The sequence below is a fragment of the Xenopus laevis genome, chromosome 8S, assembly GCF_017654675.1.
Source record: "Xenopus laevis strain J_2021 chromosome 8S, Xenopus_laevis_v10.1, whole genome shotgun sequence".
NCBI lineage: Eukaryota > Metazoa > Chordata > Amphibia > Anura > Pipidae > Xenopus > Xenopus laevis.
This window is the reverse complement of record NC_054386.1, coordinates 41,104,804-41,126,852: the sequence shown is the minus strand read 5'-3', so window position 1 is coordinate 41,126,852 and position 22,049 is coordinate 41,104,804. Positions and strand designations below refer to the sequence as shown.

General features: G+C 40.1%; 1 protein-coding gene across 1 annotated transcript in view; it reads right to left on the bottom strand.

Annotated features, from left to right (window-relative positions):
- Positions 1–16,577, bottom strand: part of LOC108700024 (steroidogenic factor 1) — a 94,554-nt gene extending 77,977 nt beyond the window's left edge. Inside the window, exon 1 of the mRNA XM_018232865.2 lies at positions 16,476–16,577. Coding sequence (XP_018088354.1) covers positions 16,476–16,577 — 102 coding nt within the window. The remainder of the gene's footprint in view (positions 1–16,475) is intronic.
- Between the last annotated feature and the right edge of the window lie 5,472 nt (positions 16,578–22,049).

Below are 22,049 nucleotides of genomic sequence, written 5' to 3'. Positions count from 1 at the left end.
GGCTGGAAAGAAGTTAAAACATGGTGGCGACATCTAGAGGATGTGCAGCAGCATGGGTGGGCCGTGCTGGCTTAGACCCACTGCACAGAACAGACGCTCCTCACCTCCCCTCCCCTGCCTGATCGCTGTGCAAAGTAAGTACAGTATGTGTGAGCAGCGGGGGGAGGGTTACCGAGGGGGCCCTGCGACTGAGGAGAGATGGGGGAGGATTACAGAGGGGGCCGTGCGACGGAGGTGGGCCCTTGCGGGCCTAATGTGGCAGCCCTGGTGGGCCCTGCCCCCCCCCAGTCGGACATTAATGTGCAGGATATGTCAGTGTTGGAGCTCTCAGCTGGCTGCACTGAAGCCAGTCAGACTGAAAAGTAAATGGAGGAGGTTAGAGGATCTTCTCACCAGGTAAATACTTTGCATGGTCAGTAAAAACAATGTTACCTGTCAATGTGAATAATAGGGAAAATACATAAAAAAATATATATGAAGGCCAGTACACTCCTGTATTATAAGGAATAATGTACCCCCTACTGTAAATGATAAGGATATTAGAAGTCACTGAGGGGTTCTATGACCATATAAAGACACAAGGCTGCAGGCTGAGTTATACAGGGAACTCTGAGTATCACCCATGTATTATAAGGGATAATGTACCCCCTACTGTAAATGATAAGGATATTAGAAATCACTGAGGAGTTGTTCTGTGACCATATAAAGGCACAAGGCTGCAGGCTGAGTTATACAGGGAACTCTGAGTATCACTCATGTATTATAAGGGATAATGTACCCCCTACTATAAATGATAAGGCTATTCGAAGTCACTGAGGGGTTCCGTGGCCATATAAAGGCACAAGGCTGCAGAATCTTTAACATATTTTACATTACATAACCTTGTTTAATATCCATCATAACATTATCTTTGAATGCTATTTATAATTTGGCATAAAAGTATTTGCCTGATGCTTTTACATTACTTTTCTTCCCCCCATTTACCTCTGAGGGGGCTGCCTTATTTGTGCAGCAGGAGTCCGTTAGCATTAGAGACTCTGACAGGCTGAGATGGGACAGTCAGATTAGCAACACAGTCAGGTTTAGGAACTTCAAGTAATAATTAATTACAAAAGAAGAACTACTGTATCAGCAAAAAACGATCAACTTGACCTATATGTAATTTTTATTGTAGATTAATATTTTGAAATGAAAATTTTTAATGTCAGTATCACTTTAAATGAGAGAGGCAGCTCTTTATGCACATAATTTTTTGCGGTTTTACCCCAATATATAAGTGGATGAGTACAAGACCATCGAGTGTTTACATGTGGGCTGCTTTGATTTTTTTTGCCCGGGCTGCTTTTTAGTCCCAGTCCGGCCCTGGCTACCAGCTTCTGCCTTAAGTGTTTGGGGAGCGGCTGCTTCCAGGAGAAAAGCAAAAGGAATCTCCAAAGGACTGTGAGTTAACAGTTAATTTTGTTTGCTGGACTTATAGTGCCCAAGTGGGAGACTGTGGGACCTTTGGGAAAAGGACATTTTCATTTATCAATACAGCTGGACTAATTTTTGTTTACTGCCTTCCCAAAGGGTATGAACTGTTATGTTGGTGTTTAAGCTGCTGTGTTAAATAAATACACACGTGAGATCACCTGGAAACCTGTGTACTGTCTACTGTCTGTGTGAAAGGAGTTGCTGCTGCTACTACCTAAAGAGCCATTCCCCCACAATTGATGCTCAGATGCGGGCAGCTCCTTAAAAAGACAGTCATATTAAAGGATTGTTATATCAACCACAGTAGGGTGACTTTCACAGAATATTGCCAATATGGAGGAGATTCTAAAAGAACTTGTAAAGTCCAATGCTCAGCAGCAGCAAGTCCATGCTCAGCAGCAGCAGCAGCACACCAATGATCATCTGCTGCAAGCCAATGCTCAGTAGCAGCAAGCCAATGCTCACTAATCAAATACTTGCAGAGTCTGCTCAAACAGCTTTAAGAACAGCAGGCTATCAAGTCAGCTTCTAAAACGGATCGAGACTATGGAAAAGTCCCAAAGTGGATCAAGAGAGCCCGTCTCTGTGTATAAAAGAGTGCAAACCTCTTTACAAAAGATGACATCAGAGGATGATGTGGAGGCTTATCTCGCCATATTTGAAAGAGAGGCAGAGCGGGAAAAACTTTCACCTGACCAGTGGGCGGGGGTGCTTGCTCCCTTTTTGTCCAGAGAGTCGCAAAAGGCTTATTTTGATTTGAATCCTGAGGATGCCCATCAGTACCAAAAGTTAAAAGCGGAAATAGTGGCCCGGTTGGGAGTAACCCTGGCTATGAGGGCCCAGCGGGTACATGCCTGGACATTTGATGTGGTCAAACCTGTAAGGTCTCAGATGTATGACCTAATACATCTTGTCCAAAAGTGGCTACAACCAGAGGAATTAACTCCTGCACTAATAGTGGAAAGAATGGTCCTGGATTGTTTTCTCCATGCTTTACCCATTCGGCTGCAATGTTTTGCAGGCCAAGCAGATGCAACTGATGCTAACCAGATGTGGCCCTGGTGGAGCGGTTTCTTACCACAGAGGATTTTCTTCAATAGCTAAAAGTGCTGGCCCTAAGAGTCAAAAGGCACCGGGTATAGGTAAAGACATACCAACCACTAAAGGGTGGAAAGAGGCCCCAAAAGGTGGAAATGATTCCATGACCAAGCCATTGAGAGGGCAAAGCCCTAAACCAGACCTGCAAGTTAGGGATAGAGGACAAGTAATTTGTTGGCGCTGTCATGAGCCAGGGCATATGGCAGCCAGTTGCCCACTTACCCTGGAACCCATGGATTGTAGCACTGCACAACCACATTTGTCCTTATTTTCTAAGCCTGTTTGTATTGCCCGACCTAGTGCAGAAGTGGAGCCACAAATGTGTACCGTCAAAGTAAGCGGGCAGGAAGTTTCTGGCCTTCTAGACTCTGGAAGTCTGGTAACTTTGGTTCATGCCAGCCTGGTAGACAAGCAGAAGCTACAGTCATACCAGATGGGAGTTATTTGCATACATGGGGATGTTAAAAACTATCCCACAGCTTCCCTCTCCTTTGAAATGGCTGGTGGAATTTGCATTCATGAAGTGGGAGTGGTAACAAATTTAATGCATGATGTTATTTTGGGACGTGATTTTCCTGTGTTTTGGGATTTATGGGGTAAAGTAAAAGGGTGCGAGGAGGGAAGTGTGCCTCCAATGTCTATTTCCCCAATATGTCCTGAATCTTTAGAGTCTAATCTTCCCATATGTCCTGAGCCTTTAGAGTGTTTTTCCCCAGGTGAGGCTGTAGGAGTGGCCCCAGATAAAAATTGCAATTTCCCTTTAGAGGTCTTGGTAGGAGAGGATGCGGAGCCTGAACTTGATCTGCCTGATCTACCCATTTCTCGGGATAATTTCGGCACTGCCCAACTAAGGGACCCCACCTTAAGTAAAGCTCGGGAACAAATAAAGGTTGTAAATGGGGTGGCCCAGGAACCAGGTGCTGATAAAATATTTCCTCATTTTGCAATGGAAAATTATTTACTGTATAGAGTAAATGAAGTACGGGGTGAGAGGATAGAGCAACTGATAGTTCCCCAAGCCCATAGACGTACATTGCTGGATCTGGCACACGCCCATATGTTAGCCATAGACGTACAGTGCTGGATCTGGCACACGCCCATGTGTCAGGGGGACATTTGGGCTATGAGAAAACGAAAGACCGGGTTTTACTGGATTGGGGTACACCGAGAGGTAAAACAATATTGTGATTCCTGTCCCATTTGTCAGTTAACGGCCCCAATGCCACATTTCAAAAGTCCCCTTATACCCTTGCCTATAATTGAGGTACCTTTTGACAGGATTGCCATGGATCTGGTAGGCCCTCTAGTCAGATCTGCTAGGGGACACCAATACATCCTTGTTGTACTTGATTATGCCACGCGGTATCCCAAGGCAATTCCACTAAGGAACGCCTCAGCAAAAAGCATTGCCAAAGAGCTGGTTCTGATGTTTACACGTACAGGGATCCCAAAGGAGATCCTCACTGACTAGGGGACACCCTTTATGTCAAAGGTAACAAAAGAATTGCGTAAGTTACTGAAAATCACCCAACTGCGTACGTCAGTGTACCACCCCCAAACAGATGGGCTGGTAGAGAGGTTTAACAAAACGCTAAAAGGCATGTTAAAGAGGGTGGTAGCTTCGGATGGTAAGGACTGGGATGGCCTTTTACCTTACCTCATGTTTGCTATACGGGAGGTGCCCCAAGCTTCCACTGGGTTCTCTCCTTTTGAACTGGTGTATGGTAGAAACCCAAGGGGTCTCCTGGATATTACTAAGGAGACCTGGGAACAGGAAGCCACTCCCTTTAAGAGTGTAATCGAACATATCAGTCAAATGCAAGATAGAATCAAAAAGGTTATGCCTATTGTACGGGAGCATTTGCAACAGGCTCAGGAGGTCCAGACGAGGGTGTATAATCGCTCGGCTAGGGTGAGAACCTTTGATCTGGGGTATAGAGTACTGGTTCTTGTTCCCACAGTAGAAAGTAAATTCTTAGCAAAATGGCAAGGTCCTTATGAGATTGTAGAGAAGGTAGGAGAAGTTAATTACAAGGTTCATCAACCTGGGAAAAGGAAACCCTACCAAGTGTATCATGTAAATTTGATTAAACCCTGGAAGGACCGCGAGACCCTTGCGGCTGTAACCTTCCCTAGGGAAACAGCAGGTAGTTCGGTTCCAGAGGTAAAAATATCTGAGACCCTGTCGCCAAGTCAAACACAAGAGGTAAAAGAGTTCTTACAAAGAAATAAGGATGTGTTTTCAGAGTTGCCAGGGCGAACCATGGTGATTAAAGGGGATGTAAAGGCAAAAATATTAAATCACATTTTTACTTTCTTTAATGAAAAAGAAAACTATCTCCAATATACTTTAATTAAAAAATGTCTACTGTTGTTATAATAAACCTGATTGTATGCAGTGAAATTCCCCCTTCTTTTACTGCTGTGGATAGGAATTGTCAGATGGTCCCCAACTGCTGTGCAGGTAAACGATCATACTTTCAAATTGCAGGGGGTCCCCCCACCTTACTTCCCAGAACTCGAGCAGCATTGTTGGATTCCCTGTAGAGATTTGTATCCAGAGACTCATTGCATTCTTTATATTCTGATTATTAATCAGTCTTGCTGTATTGGCTTCTATGGCAGATATTATTTGACTTGTGCTGTTTTGATAATTTATGACGATCCCTAAGCTTAACCTCCCAACTGAAGCCCAGACCACACTGAGCATGTGCGAGTCTTAATATTGCAGAAATGTTTAACAAAGTTACAAGATGACAGCCCCCTGCGCCAACTTTGAAAGCATAAATCGTTTGTCTTATTAGGCTGCTGGTGCAGTAAGTTCATGTTTATATTTAGTATGCAAAATACAGCATTTCTAACATTATTCCATTTTAGACTTTAGTTGCCCTTTAACCATGACATTATGACAGAACCTGGGGTAAAAGTAAACTTGAAACCCTATAGGGTGCCTGAAGCTCGCAGGCAGGCGATCTCAGATGAAGTTAAAAAGATGTTAGAGCTTGGGGTAATAGAAGAGTCATGCAGTGAGTGGTCTAACCCCATTGTCTTAATTCCTAAGCCAGATGGCAGTCTCCGTTTTTGTAATGATTTCAGAAAATTAAATGAAGTCTCTAAATTTGACGCATACCCCATGCCCAGAGTAGATGAGCTGATTGAGAGGTTTGGCCCAGCAAGGTATATAACCACCCTTGACCTTACAAAGGGTTACTGGCAAGTTCCCTTAACTGACAGGGCCAAAGAGAAAACTGCTTTTTCTACACCTGAAGGGTTATTCCAGTACAAAGTACTGCCTTTTGGTTTACATGGGGCCCCAGCTACATTTCAAAGGCTGATGGACCGTGTTCTTAAGCCCCATCAGAAATATGCCTCAGCCTATCTTGATGACGTGGTCATCTTCAGCACAGATTGGCAAAGTCACTTACCCGGAGTCCAGGCTGTTCTGGATTCAATCAGAGCGGCTGGTTTAACAGCCAACCCAAAAAAATGTGCTCTTCGGTTAGAAGAGGCCCGTTACCTGGGATATGTAATTGGAAGGGGGTGAATTAAGCCCCAGATACACAAAATTGAGGCTATACAAAACTGGCCCCAGCCACTGTCAAAAAAACAAGTAAGAGCTTTTTTTAGGAATGGTGGGCTACTACGGGAGATTTGTGCCCAATTTTGCCACTATCGCAGCCCCACTAACAGAGTTAACTAGAGGTAGAAAATCTGCCATGGTTACATGGAACCCAGAAGCAGAGACAGCATTCCAAAATCTAAAAACTGTTCTCTGTAAGTGCCCAGTTTTAATTACCCCTGATTTCAAACGTGAATTCATAGTTCAAACAGATGCCTGAGATGTGGGACTAGGCGCTGTTTTGTCCCAGGTGATCAGGGGTGAAGAACACCCAGTGGCCTACCTTAGCAGGAAGCTAACATCAGGGGAAAGAAATTATGCCATTGTGGAAAAGGAGTGCCTGGCCATTAAGTGGGCTCTAGAAGCCCTAAGGTACTATCTCTTAGGGCGCCAGTTCAGTAGCAGGGAGGTCATTAGCCTCACCTGGAGTAAAAAGGTGGGGGTTCAATTAAGGCTGCTCTCTGCCCTGGAGAGAGAGAGAGAGAGAGAGAGAGAAGGGAGAGCTACTGGAGGGCTGTGTTAAAAGTTTGCTTAGTAACTGCATGTTACCTGTGTTTAAAGCATAAGGACTTTTATTGCTGGGCACAAGTTTCCAGAAAGAGACAACTTATCTGGTAGCAAGGACTGGCTACCAGCTTCTGCCTTAAGTGTTTGGGGAGCGGCTGCTTCCAGGAGAAAAGCACAAGGAATCTCCAAAGGACTGTGAGTTAACAGTTAATTTTGTTTGCTGGACTTATAGTGCCCAAGTGGGAGACTGTGGGACCTTTGGGAAAAGGACATTTTCATTTATCAGTACAGCTGGAAATTTTTTTGTTTACTGCCTTCCCAAAGGGTATGAACTGTTATGTTGGTGTTTAAGCTGCTGTGTTAAATAAATACACACGTGAGATCAGCTGGAAACCTGTGTACTGTCTACTGTCTGTGTGAAAGGAGTTGCTGCTGCTACTACCTAAAGAGCCATTCCCCCACACTCTATATACATATAAAACTGCGCTCATAGGTCTTTTGTAGTGAAAAAAGGTGGTCATTTATTAAACCCATAATAAATTGCAACCTTTTATCAAATTTTTCTGGTCAAGTTTTTAAGGGGAAAAAGTTAAATTTTTCAAGGAAACAAAAAGACCCTTGAATTTTACAAAATTGATTCTGCTCCAAAGCTACTAAAAATCTGAATTCAAAAATATTCCAGTTAAAACCTGTTAGTTCATGTAAAAGTCAATGGCAGATGTTCCCTTTTTACAATTTGAAGATGTTTTTTCCTTCATGATGGTCGAGAGTTTCGGGATGTTTGACGCTGAATGAGTCTTTCAGGTGTCAATTATAAAAAGTTGCATGATTCAAATTGTCGTGCAATTTTGTCGAGACTCTTCCAAACTTTTTAGTAAATTAAGCCAAATTGTGGATGGGAGTTAAGCCAATTTTTTATTTTTAATATAACCCTCCATTATTGTTCCTTGCACCCTAGCCATTCTTGCACCCAGGCAACCAACTTTATTAATCTGTCTGTCTATCTATATACCTTTCTATCTATATATACATTTTATTAGTGTTATTGGTGATGATAACAATGAAAACCTTATTTCTTCATTGCTCTGAAGTCTTAAATCTATTCTCAAATGCAGATGGCTAGAAAAATTGCTAAGTGCTCTCCATATGTAATGTACTGAAGGTTACAGTGGTAAATGTTATTTACATTTACATAATATACCTATTCCATTCAGAATGATTATAAAGCATGGCATATTGATAAACACACTTAGGAGACTGAGCCAAGTGACCTATTTGTTATGTTTTGGGTAGCCGAGGATGAGTAGAGTATAACAGTGCTTTATTAGCAGAGACATGCAGGCATTACACAGTAAGCTTTCACTTTCATTCCATATGCGTCCATCAGACAGTTCATATATGTATGGTCCTCGCTGGCGTCTCACTTCAAGTGGTGTAGTAAATTTAGATTGTCCTTGTTTCAGTATTCCTGGTTTCTTAATTCTGACTAAAGATCCAGGCTGAAAGTGTACTTCTCTTGCACCACGTTTTCTGTCAGTATAAGCCTTGCATTTGGCTTGACAATGTCAGCAGTAGATGATTTTGTAGGCACAGTATTTTGTGGAAGTTTGATGTCTGCAACATGTAACTTAGTGCACATCTGTCTGCCATGTAATAATTCAGCAGGAGATGATTGGGTTGTTGCATGGCATGTTGCTCTGTAGTTATATAGGAACTCTGTTGTAAATACTTTCCAAGATTTTCCAGTAATATTTGCTGTCTGTAGTGCTTCTTTCAGACTTCTGTTGAATCGCTCGATTTCTCCATTTGCTTGTGGGTAATACACTGAAGATTTCCTATGCACAATATTCCTCTCTCTCAGAAAGGATTCAAACTCATATGAGACAAACTGTGGTCCGTTGTCTGATATTAACTCCTTTGGATTACCTTCTCTGCTAAAGACTGTAGACAGAAATGTTATTACTGTAGCTGATGTTATGTCAGAAAAAAATGCAATTTCAGGCCATTTACTGTAATAGTCTATCAAGTTTATAGCAAATCTACAATCTATAGAAGCATCTGTAAAAGGACTGACAATATTAATAGCAAGTTTTTCCCATGCTGAATCAGAAAATGGTACTGGTTTTAGATCTGGTCTCAACTTAACCTTGTGTCAAAGTTCTTTGCACAGCCCAGTGAAGTGCTGCTTTGTGGTGAAATTTTAGACTCTGGCTGTGTGGCAGGCACTGGTGCTGTAGTAATGAGACCATCAACTAATTGTAGGTTTAATGCAGCAAAGAGATCCCTTGCAAGTATAGCAGTACCCTTATACACAATGTAAAAGTAACATTTTGCAGTTTTTAATAAAAATTGTACCGTCACTGGCAAGCAACCAAGCACAGGGGTTGGATTCTTTAAGTAACTGACCAGTTTCAGGGCAGGTGCAACAAGCGGATCTTTTGCAAAGTATTTCAAGAAAATGTCCTTTGGTAGTATAGAAACAGCTGAACCTGCATCAAGCATCAGGTTAATGGAGTGTCCCTTGTCAGCAGAAGCAGTACTGACACTGACAGTGCATATAAACTTGTCTGGAATAAATGTACCAGCTTTATCCACACTTAATACTGTAACATTTGTAGTAGTGACTTCATGAATATCTACGGCAGATCTTAGCAAAATGTCCTACTTTTGTGCAGTTGCGGCACCGTAAAGCTTTTGCAGGACATGTAACATGATTTGCAGTGTGTTGTATTGAACCACAGCGAAAGCAGCATTTTCTATTTGTATTTGCTGTATGGTTTTGCAGTGTAGGTGAATCCTTTTCCTTAGCACTGTATTTTGCCTGTGACTGTGCATTATAAGGCCATCGTGCTGAATTCACAGTCTGTACATTCCCAGCAGTTCCCTGACTGAGAGTAGCCCTGCCACTGCTGTTTCAATTTGGCTAGCAACTGTAATAGCCTTTGCAAGGGTTAAATCCTGCTCTAGGAGAAGTCTCTCTAATGCGAGGTGAGTTTGTTTTTTCCACTATTTGATCTCTTAGCATTTCATGTGTTAGAGTCCCAAACTCACAGGTAACAACCAGCTCTCTCAAAGCTGCTACAAATTGTTCTGTGGATTCGCCATTACATTGTCCACGTTGGCGGAATTTATATCTTTCAGCAACCACATTTACTCTTGGCACAAAAAAGTTCTTTATAGCAGTAAGAGCAGATTCATAAGTATCATCAGGTAATGGTAATGTATAGAATATACGCTGTCCCTCTGCTCCCAGGCAGTGAATAAGTAAAGCACACTTTCTAGCAGCAGAAATCTCCCCTTGGTCAGCAGCAATAATGTAATTTTCAAACATACGGATCCAAGCAGTAAAAGGTATGGTCGGCTCACCAGGGTTTGGAAGAAATGGTGCAGGCTGCTGCAGAGGTAGAAGAGCCATCCTTGTCGCCATTTGTTATGTTTTGGGTAGCCGAGGATGAGTAGAGTATAACAGTGCTTTATTATCAGAGACATGCAGGCATTACACAACAGTAAGCTTTCACTTTTAAGCTACCAGGAAGTATGCACAGAGCACAGTGACATCTACAGGCCATTTGTATAAATACCACACTCTTGGTCTAGCATACAATAAGCACTCAAAGGGGACAAGAACATCCACTCGGGAGTAGTGTGGTAAGATCTGCCTTGTATGATTCTACCATATGAATCACATTCTTAAAAGTTATCATAATGAATCCTCCTGAACACTGACCCCTATGCTCTGCACCATTTTCCCTCAGACTATCTTCTTTTTATTTGTGAACAGAAATAATGTACTTTACCAGTATAACACACTCAAGCCTTTAGGTCTTTGTGGGATACACAGTAGTAGATGTGTGCATATATATTCCTTTTCTATTGAATTGTGAGTATAAACACACTGTATTAAGTATTTATTTAAGTATTAATAGTGAGATTGAATAGGAGCGTACAAGGCAGAGGTTAAGTGAGTGAGAAATATGTGTTCCACTATTGTCCATGCTATACAGTCTGTAGATATTTTACAGATCTGTATAGGCTCCATTTCACTTCACATGTTTGTGTATATCTGAGCGCACAGCAAAGAAAAAGAAGTGTGTGTAGGTAGAGAAATATGTAGAGGTAAACAGAGAGAGAGAGAGAGAGAGAGAGAGAGAGAGAGAGAGAGAGAGAGTCCGATCAATAGGTGAAGGCAAGAATTCAGAGAGAAATTATAAGGAGGTATATGCCAAAAGGATGGACAAATTGAAGAATAGAAAGACAAGACAATAGATAAACTGACTGGCAAATGTGTTTAAAAAGTATAGGAGGGGTATTACAAAAGCTCATCAGGAGATAGGTGAGCAGAGAGGGAGATAATAGATGGGAGAAGGGGAGAATGCAAAAGGAATCATGAAATAGGTGGACAAAAGGAACAGTAATTGCAATGTAATGGTGCAATGTAACAAAATCTTATGTTTAAATACATATCAAATGGTGCGCTTATATAGTGCATATACAGAAGCTGCAGTGTAGCCATCAAGGCAGTCATTTAAATTGATATAGGGTGAAAGGCATATGTTACAAAGTGGATAAGCTCTATAGAATACAATGAGTTCTGTTCTTACACAGGATGATCAACGGGATGTCAAATGTCATTCATGGCAATTTATAAGTTGGCTAAGATTGATTCCAGAAGAGACATCCATAGACAGAAATATGAGTTGATGTCGGTACACTCAGTGATAGGGCACAGATGGATGAATGAAGAGATATATCTGGGCAGGTATGAACTATGTTCGATGGATGAAAGTGAATTCTCAATTTTGCCCTAAAATAAGTCTGCCCCATAGACTTAGATGGATGTATGGCCAGGATGAATGGACAGTACACTATAATAAGCAAAGAACTTAGCAAGCATGCTTCTATTGTAGGTATAGATTGATTAATATGTAGATAGTGGATGTATGGATATGTAAATATTCAACATGAGTTGAATGCTGTATATTTAAAAAAATCAATTGCCTCAAATCCTATTTATAGAATTATTTTTTACAAAACTCACTTATTAAAAACATTTTAAAATAATTGTAATGTCTTGTGCAAAAACTCCAGGTTTTATCTGCAGAGTTCTTTTTAATTTGAATATTTGAAATGATTGTGACCGATAATTCAAATATATATATATTGTATACATTTTGGGACGCTTTTTTAAACCACAATTTTCTTGAATAGTGGAGAAAACTAAGCTTGAAAAATAAATATATTGACCTCTTAGCAATAAACATAAATTGATCCGCAAAAATATAGATTTATATATGGATATAGATGGACAAAATACACGATTAGATTTGGATTTATAAGTAGAGATGGTATGTACAGGCTTGGGATCTGTTATCCAGAATGCTTGGGATCTGTTATCCAGAATGCTTGGGACCTTGAGTTTTCCAAATAAGGGACCTTTCTGTAATTTGGATCTTCTTACCTTAAGTCTGCTAAAGAAATAGATTTTGATTTATATGTGCAGATAGGTGCAGATAGGTGGCCCGGACTGGCAATCTGTCCATTCGGGCGAATTCCAGAGGGCTGCTCTATATTTTTTTGAACAAGTTTGGCCGGAGCCTTGATAACTGCTATCACGGACGGCTGGGATATGGGATGTGAGGAGCGGGTTTTCATTTGACGTGCTCCAGAGCCGGCTGCTTGTGCTGCAGAGAGGGAGCGGGGTGGAGCTAAAGGCATTGGGAGGAAGGGAGGGGGCAGAAAATGAGCAGGCAGAGAGCCATGCTCGCTGCTACTGCAATTACCTAACTCCAGTCCTTCCCCTGCTGCCTGGACTTGTCCTGAATCCTGACTTGGATACAACTTTCCCCCTCCATGTTCATAGCGTGGAATTCTCTCTGGCTGCTCTAATCACAGCTCTGCAGATCCACTTGACCAGGGAATTGGCGAGCCACTTACAATAAGTAACTCTTCTTTTACATAACAGATAGCTGAAAGGTCAGTAGAAGTGAGAACTGCCAGCTATTTAATTTTTTTTGTTGGCTAGGGCTAATAAGGTGGCATTCAGCGCAAGATAGAGAAATGTGTGTGTTTGAAAGAACACCCCCCCCCCCAAAAAAATGATATAAAACTTTTTTAACATCTGTTTGTTCTTCATTTATTGCCTGTGACACGAGTACTTTGTGCAAGGAATTTCAGGATAACATGAATGGCTAACTGATTAAGGAAAAGTTGCAAACCTCCTTAACCCTAATAATAGTTAAATAATAACTAATATTTTACATTAATTACAGTTAAACGAGAAAGGCAGATCTTTATGCACATCATTTTTGCGATTTTTCGCCAATATATGTGCGGATGAGTACAAAACCATTGCGTGTTTACATGTGGGCTGCTTTGATTTATTTTGCCTGGGCTGCTTTTCTGCTTTTTACTCCCAGTCCGGTGCTGCGATGTACATGTAAAAGACTTATGGGGCATATTCAAAAGATGAAAAAAGAGTTTGCCACAGTTTACCCAAGGGGAACTCCACAGCGCTCCATTCACTTACATAGGATCTTTCTGTACAAAGGATGAACTCTGTGTTTACCTTTTGATCAATATGCCCCTAAAAATCCTATACTAGTGAATATGGAGAGTGAAAAAAGAGTAAAAAAAAAGTAAAAGATGAATTTATAGCTGTAGGTTGGTAGATTGATATTTGTATGTGGAAACAGGGAATAAATAAAGAATCAGTGAGAGAAAAAAACACTGCAGATGGATTTGTAGACAAACCATTGGGGCATATTTATCTATTTGGTTCAGTTGTAGGTAATTTCACAGCCCTATCTGAATATATATATATATATATATATATATATATTATATATATATATATAATTTAATGTGAGACACCTGCACTCTATCCTCTGTAGTTCCTTGCCGGGTGCTCGGTCAAAAGGATATGTAGCAATTGAAGATGGACCAGCACTCCGTTTTCTTTATCAAAAGTGTTTATTCAATACACTGTGCATCCAACGTTTCGGCCCGCATTGGGGCCTTTATCAAGGATTCATTCAAGTCATTCTACGTGAAGGAGATATTTGGTAAAGGAAAAGGACAGACAGAGTTCACCAGAGGAGATTTCTTAAATCATATATATATATATATATATATATATATATATATATATATATATATATATATATATATATATATATATATATATATATGATTTAAGAAATCTCCTCTGGTGAACTCTGTCTGTCCTTTTCCTTTACCAAATATCTCCTTCACGTAGAATGACTGACATACAGTTGCAGTAAAGAAATTGCCACAAATTTGTTCTGACCTTGTGTAAAGGTTTTGTGTATCCGCTGCTGTATATGCTCTTGCTGAAATAGCCTGTGTGCCTTGTTCTGCTGTACCTGCTTGTTTTGTGCTCATTAGCCCATTTTAGGCTCATAAGAGAATGATCAAACTTTCAGAGTGTAAACTGTAATGAGCAGGTCCCCTTTATCCTCCCACGCTAGTCAGTATTTGTATTTGATCAGTATGTTTGATGTATACACTCTTCTATTGCAAAGTGCTGCTAAATATGCTCAGGCTTTTTGAATACAGGTACAGGATGTACTGTCCGGCTTTGGTTTTCCATATGAGGTATGTTTCTGTAATTTGGATCAATCAATTAAACATTAAAAAAATAGAATTATTTTGCTGTCAATCTGGATTCATGCAGCTTAGTCAGGCTCAAGTACAAGTTACAGGTATGGGACCTGTTATCCAGAATGCTCGGGGTCTGGGGTTTTCATACCTTAATTCATCTGTTCATACTTGTTACAGTACAGAATTAAAACAAACACACTGACTATGTTCCTCCCCTCAAGATGTAGCATTTGGAGAGCTCCAGCTGTCGTGGGGATACTCTGCATTGTACCATGGAGGGAGTTCTATTCAGCCATGCCAGAAGCTCCTCATATTTTTTTTGAACATTTTTGTGTGTGTATGTATGTATGTATGTATGTATGTATGTATGTATGTATATATATATATAATATATATATATATATATATATATATATATATATATATTCCCAAAGGTGCACATCGCTTACTATGTAGAATACCTGGGTGCTCGCAAAAATAGAAATAAATGTACCAGTAAAAAAAAATACATACACATATACACACACAAAAATATATAGACCCCAATAATATATATATATATATATATATATATATATATATATATATATATATACTAGATTAAGGACAGCACTCCAACATATATATACATATAATAAAACATATTAATAAAAAACGGGGTGCATGAGGTTGTGTTCACAAAATTCACACAGACAAATACAAGAGATCCTCTGCACTCAACCCATTATCAATATATTAAGGACATTGAAACATTTTGTGCCTTAAGCTACTAAAATGCCTTCCCCTTTATTATATATATTGCAATATATTTAAACTGGCCAACTACGTCAAAGTCATCCCCGATATGGCCAGTCCTACACTCAACTTTCATCTGATTCATTAAGAATTCTTTGCTTCATTATACATTTTGCAAAGGGACTAAGTTTTACCTGCAATTTACTCGCTGCTTTCAAAGTAAAACTCCCAAAATTGGTTGCCCTTTTATTAGCCACCTGTGGGATCACCTGACTATAGCTGGAAGGGGTGGGAGCTACAACAAGGAGCTGGTCACTGCTCCTATATGAAATATAACAAACAAGGGAAAGTTGTGTTCACCACTAATTTTTAAAAACATTAAGCGGGGCTGCAATGAGGTTGTGACCACAAAATTCACACAGGCAAATACAAGAGATCCTTTGCACTCAACCCATTATCAATATATTAAGGAAATTGAAACATTTTGTGCCTTAAGCTACTAAAAATACCTTCCTCTTTAAACAAAACAGGGATTGTTTGTCCATATATTGCAATATATTTAAGATGGCCAGCTACATCAAAGTCATCCCGATATGGCCAGTTCTACACTCAACCTTCATCTCATTCATTAAGAATTCAATTGCTTCATTATACATTTTACAAAGGGACTACATTTTACCTGCAATTTACTCACTGCTTTCAAAGTAAAACGCCCAAACTTGGTTGCCCTTTTATTAGCCACCTGTGGGATTACCTGACTATAGCTGGAAAAGGTAGGAGCTACAACAAGGAGCTGGTCACTGCTCCTATACGAACTATAACAAACAAGGGAAATTTGTGCTCACCACAAATTTTTAAAGACATGACAGGACTTGGTATAATTTATTAAATGCTTAACACACAATGAAAGCAATACACATATATATATATATATATATATATATATATATATATATATATATATAATATATATATATATATATGACCCTGTTTGACCCAAAGGAAAGCTGCCCTTGGCCACCCACCTATCAAGGGGCTATAGTCATATCATTCATATCTAGATATGTCATATTCTATCATCTGTAGAATAGAAATACACTGGCACTCACGGCAACTGAAATGCAGGGTTACCCCTTGCTATTTATTTTGTGCGAACATTAGGGGGTTGCCGTACTCCCTACATTGTGCACCAGGCTTTCTCACAACAAAGAGTTTTAAGAGTGTGCTCTGCCTCACCTTCTTCTACCTAAATATTCTATCATCTTTCATTGATATTTGCCTTATTCATTGGATACTTCACCCATAACAACAATAAAAAATGTCCTGATTTATTACTCTAAACGGATTCCGTGCCTCCAGAACTGTACAGGTGCGACTCGTCGCCTATCCGTCCCTATTGTCGCACCTACCCCACGTCCCTTACCTTGCAGCTCTCGCAGGTCAGCAGTCCATAGTGATATCCCGACACCTTGTCCCCGCACACAGGACACAGCTCATCCAGATCTTCATTATAACTGTAATCCATCCCCTGGCTCTGATGCCCTGCATGTAAGACAGACACAGACAACAGGGCATCAGCCTGTCCGTCCAACTTCTGCAGTATCTTGATCGCTTATTAAAGGGGTACACCCTCAGATTGGTCAAATGAATTCATCCTTTCCCTACACGTGCAGCAGAGCAAACTAAAGCAAGCATATATTATGTGTGTGTAGTGTGTGCGTTATATATATATATGGCGGGGTGCACGGTGATTATATGTATATATCAATTAGCAATGGACCAGTCTTCCCTTTTCTTAAAACGTAATATTCTTTATTGTGGTACCACAATAAAGAATATTACGTTTTAAGAAAAGGGAGTGCTGGTCCATTGCTAATTGATATATATATATATATATATATATATATATATATATATATAATTGCACACATGTATGTGACTATATAATTTACAGTCGATCTATATTAAACGATCACTTCTTTTGTCCTAGAAATATTTTAAAGACAGAAAAAAAATCCATAATAGAATAATGGCTAATTTTAGCTTTGCTCAAATTCCAAATCTTGCGTTAATTCAATTAATTCAATATAAAAAGCACTATGGTATGGGCCTGGCACTCTTTATTATCTCCAAGCTGTTAAATTAAATTGAATGCACCTTTTCGCATGGCATCGTGAACTTTAACATAGAGCATAGTTGGAAACGTGTAAAATAATAAACTTAAGTATATCAAGAGATTTAATGCATAGATCATATTGTGTATTTACCTTTTCAAATCAAAAACCATGAGTAAAAATAAAAAAATGAACCATTCAATGGAGAGGAATGCTATATCCGAAATGGCAGTTTTATACGAAATAAAATAAAAAACTCCATCAACGGACACATAGATATCCATTAAAGTGATACAATGTAAATGTCGGAAGATTTTCCATTTCAATAGTAGCAAAGTCAAGAGTCCAGTGGATATTTTGTATTCGTCCTGAAGGGAGAGTTGCTCCAAATGATAGCCCTGAAATGTGTCCGTTTAATAAAACAAACAATGGAATTTGGAGTGTAAATGGTGTGCGTAATTCTAGGCGAATGTCTATCCGCCCTGTACGTACCTATGGGGTAGGAATTCACTGGGGCTGGATTCGTTGCCATAATTGAATCCATCAGAAGGATTTAATTTACTATTTGCCTTATAATTTCGTTTCATTAGCAGGGAAGGCAGATTCAGTGGCTACTCCAAAATCCTGTATCACTGGGTGCTTGACTATTCCCCCCTGAAACTTTTTCTAAGGGAAAAATCAACTACAATAACTAATCTCTCTGAAATACGAATATACCCGGCCACAAAAAATGCAGCTTGGCGTGAAAAATCACTGTAATAACGCAATAAACCAATTTATATCCTATTTATAAGATCTGTGGGGGGAGGGGGTGAAGAGTAAATGCGCCCCAGACACACACACAAACTTACAGAGAGGAGCAAGAAGGAGTGTCCCTTACCACTGGCAGGTTGTGATGATCTTGGCTAGTTGTGTAATCCAGCTCCACTTAGGAAAGCATATATAAGGGGGAACCAATCTTTCTCCTGGTGCTGGTTCTGTAAACAATAAATAAATAAAAAAATAAAAAAATTCTTTGTTTGCAGTGAGGTACCAACGTGCTGCCTTCTCCTCTCACACCCCAGAGACACATCAAGGTTCACCATGTGTATTAAGCTCCAGTTTCCTATTTACAACTTCTGACTCAATTTCAATTGGATGAAAGACTTTTAATGGATGTGAGCAGCAGCCAGTGGCTGCCTTGGCCCCGCCCAAACTTTTTTGACATTTAAACAGCAGTGACAGCCGGTTTCCTATGGGTGTGGGCAAGGAGGGGGGCTAGGCTGCTGATTGGTTATGACGCTGGCCAGTAGGAGAAAACCTTTATTATTGCATTTGATTTGTGCCAGCACAAAATCAGTGCTTCATTTTGCACCTGTAATACTGATGTGCTTATGTTCTGCGGGATTAGATGATTTGTATTTCAGGTTACAGAAACCCATCCTGGGAGTCACGATACGGCCAAACAGGGTGGGAATCGCTCCACATGGGTTTTGTGTTTGAAACCGATTAAATTCTAGGCAGCTTGCCAATATATCCCTTTTAACATGTTTTAATGGTATTCAATTTATTTGTTTAAAAAATGCAAATGAAAGCAGTATCTGTCTGTTTGTCTGTCTGTCCCTCTCTCTCTCCACTCCTGGCTCTGACCCTTGAAAGAATGTAGTAGAATCTGTTCTCCAGCCAAGACATCTCTCACACAACCTTGCATGCTTTTTCCCATGTCAGATGGCTTCTACATTGTTTCAAGAGTCATAATCACCAGTGCAGGGGCAGGGAGATACTGCTTTCAATAACAATCACTTTTACATATATTTTTTTTACTGTTGAACATCGCTCTACATGGGTCTTGTGTTTAAAGGGGATGAAATTCTAGGCAGCTTGCCAATATACACGTATTAACATGTTTCAATGGTATTCAATTCATTTGTAAAAAAAAGAAGTATCTCTCTCTCTCTCTTTCTCTCTCTCTCTATCTCTATCTCTATCTCTCTTCTTCAGCCAAGACATTTCTCACAATGCCTTGCATGCTTCTTCCTAGGTCAGATGGCTTCTATACTGTTTTAAAAGTTAGAATCACCAGTGCAGGGGCAGACAGATACTGCTTTCATTAGCAATCACTTTTACCTATCTTTTCTACTGCTGAAAAATTTTAATGAACTGCATATTGGACAATGGCTTAGAATTATATTTTCTTTCCCTAAGCAAAGTTTTATTGTGGGGCTTACATCCACTTTTAAAGGAGAAGGAAAGGTTAAAACTAAGTAAGCCTTATCAGAAAGGTCCATCTAAATATACCAGTAAACCCTAAAAGTAATGCTGCTCTGAGTCCCCTGTCAAAAGAAACACTGCATTTCTTTCCTTCTATTGTGTACTCATGGGCTTCTGTATCAGACTTCCTGCCTTCAGCTTAAACCTCATTGCCCTGGGCAAGAGCATGCTCAGTTTGCTCCTCTCCCCCCACCCCTCCATTCTCTACTGTAATCTGAGCCCAGAGCAGGGAGAGACTCAGGCAGGAAGTGATGTCACACCACATTAATACTGCAGCTCCTATTCTAAACAAACAGAGAGTATCTAGAGCTTTTTACTCAGGTATGGTAAAATATTCTACAGAATAAATATAGCATTCTAGCTTGCACTATTGCAGCTAATCTATTGGCAATAAAATGCCTCCATAGCTTTCCTTCTCCTTTAAGGTATAAAAAAGGCCAATATATTCACTTTTCTGATTGCACTCATATCTGTGAAAACCCAGCCAGCAGGCAAACATTACTTTCATTTGTTCCCCTAATTAAAAGCAAAATTACTGGGTGAAATCAGTGACTTACAGCACAATATATAAGAAAAAAAGGAAAGGTCCTTGAAAATTTGCTTTAAGGAGTGTTAAAACGTATTGTGTGTGTTGAAGCCTTTAGAGGGTGATAGGTAACTTTATTATGCAAAGTAGAAAGAATAGAGTCAAACTATTGGCTATGGACATTATTATAATAATGTATAAAGAAATGAAGCAAAACAAGAACATTAAAAAGGTACAGGTATAACCCCAACTATTGTCTCAGTGCAACATTTTTCATCTCTCTCTCTTCCCTATGTATCTATAGATATTTTATATATTTATATTCTGACACACTATGCCGGTTGTGGTCTCACTGGCAATTTAGACACAGTTTACATGCTTTCACTGGCACTATTGGCCTAAATGTTTTATGGACACATGGGGGCCAATTCATTAACTTCGAGTGAAGGAATAGAAGAAAAAAAACTTCGAATTTTGAAGTGTTTTTTTGGCTACTTCGACCATCGAATGGGCTACTTCGACCTTCGACTACGACTTCGACTTCAAATCGAAGGATTCGAACTAAAAATCGTTAGACTATTCGACCATTCGATAGTCGAAGTAGTGTCTCCTTAAGAAAAAACTTTGACCCCCTAGTTCGCCACCTAAAAGCTACCGAACCCAATGTTAGCCTATGGGGAAGGTCCCCATAGGCTTGGCTAACTTTTTTTGGTCGAAGGATAATCCTTCGATTTTTGGATTAAAATCCTTCGAATCGTTCGATTCGAAGGATTTAATATTTCGATCGAACGATTATTCCTTCGATCGCAGTATTTGCGCAAAATCCTTTGATATTCGAAGTCAAAGGATTTTCATTCCCAGTCGAATATCGAGGGTTAATTAACCCTCGATATTCGACCCTTGATGAATTTGCCCCATGGTTTATTCTTTTTAACACACCTTGTATATATAGACTTTAATATATATGGTTTATAGTTTGGAATACTCTACCTATTTGGATGGTGATGATTGGTTCATTCAAATGGTGTACAGACACTCATCAGCCAATGAATTGGCTACATGTCACACAGTACTCATCTGACACAACCCCACTTGTCATTTCCTGTATATTAACCGTTTTTGTGCAGTGTTGTATCACTTTGAGAAAGGCGTCCCAGCCGAAACATTAGTTTTGTGCCCATATTAAATATTTTTCTATTTGTAAGACCCGTGAGTGCTCCTTCTTTGAGGACTATATATATATAGCAAATATCCGTTAGGGTATGCTAATTTTTGGACGCATAGCGATGATGTAACTAAGTAGTCAAGTCCAATTAGGGATTTTTTCGCGCCAATGTTTGTATTTAAGCATGTTCATTTTTATCTTTCTGTACTTTGAGAAAGGCCTCGGTGGAGGCCGAAACGTCAGCCAACCTTTTCAAATAAATATAAGTGATTTGTAAGACCTGAGAGTGCGGACCGCTTTTTGGATATGTTTTATACTGATTTTGGACACTGCACCCAGGCACATTTCAAACCCTTATCGAGAGTGCCGGTTTCTGTGCTGTTTTTGTATGTTTACTACTTTAAACCTGGCACCCGTGTGATTATTTGAACTATTTGGACTATTTAACCTATGAAATGCTGAATATGAGATGGACGATGGAATCCCTGTGTTGGAGGGACGCAACACCCCTTCCTCTCGAGGTCTTAAGGGTCTAATAGGAGGCGGCTATGGAAGAATCGATGAGTCGTGGCCTTATGGGGGTCCTATATATTCTCAGATGTGTGGCTACTAACGATTGGCTGAGCGATCCATGCTGTTGATGCCGGGAAACATTGATTCCTGCGGCGCTATCGCTGCACGCCAGGGCAGTATCGCGGCGTTATCGCTGCATGCCGGGACAGCAGATTAGTACCTGCGATTTAGTGGCGGGATGATCCAGGACGTTCTTTCCAATTGATGCCGGAACAGCACTAAGGTGGATCGCTACACGCTGGAGCGGTGGACCAACAAGTGTGACCAAGCGGTGTGACGATTTAGGGCTGTCTGCCCTATCGAAGCCGGAACAGCATTAAGGCAATAGCCGCGGCCACACAAGGCTGGATACGGCGTTATGTGCCTAGC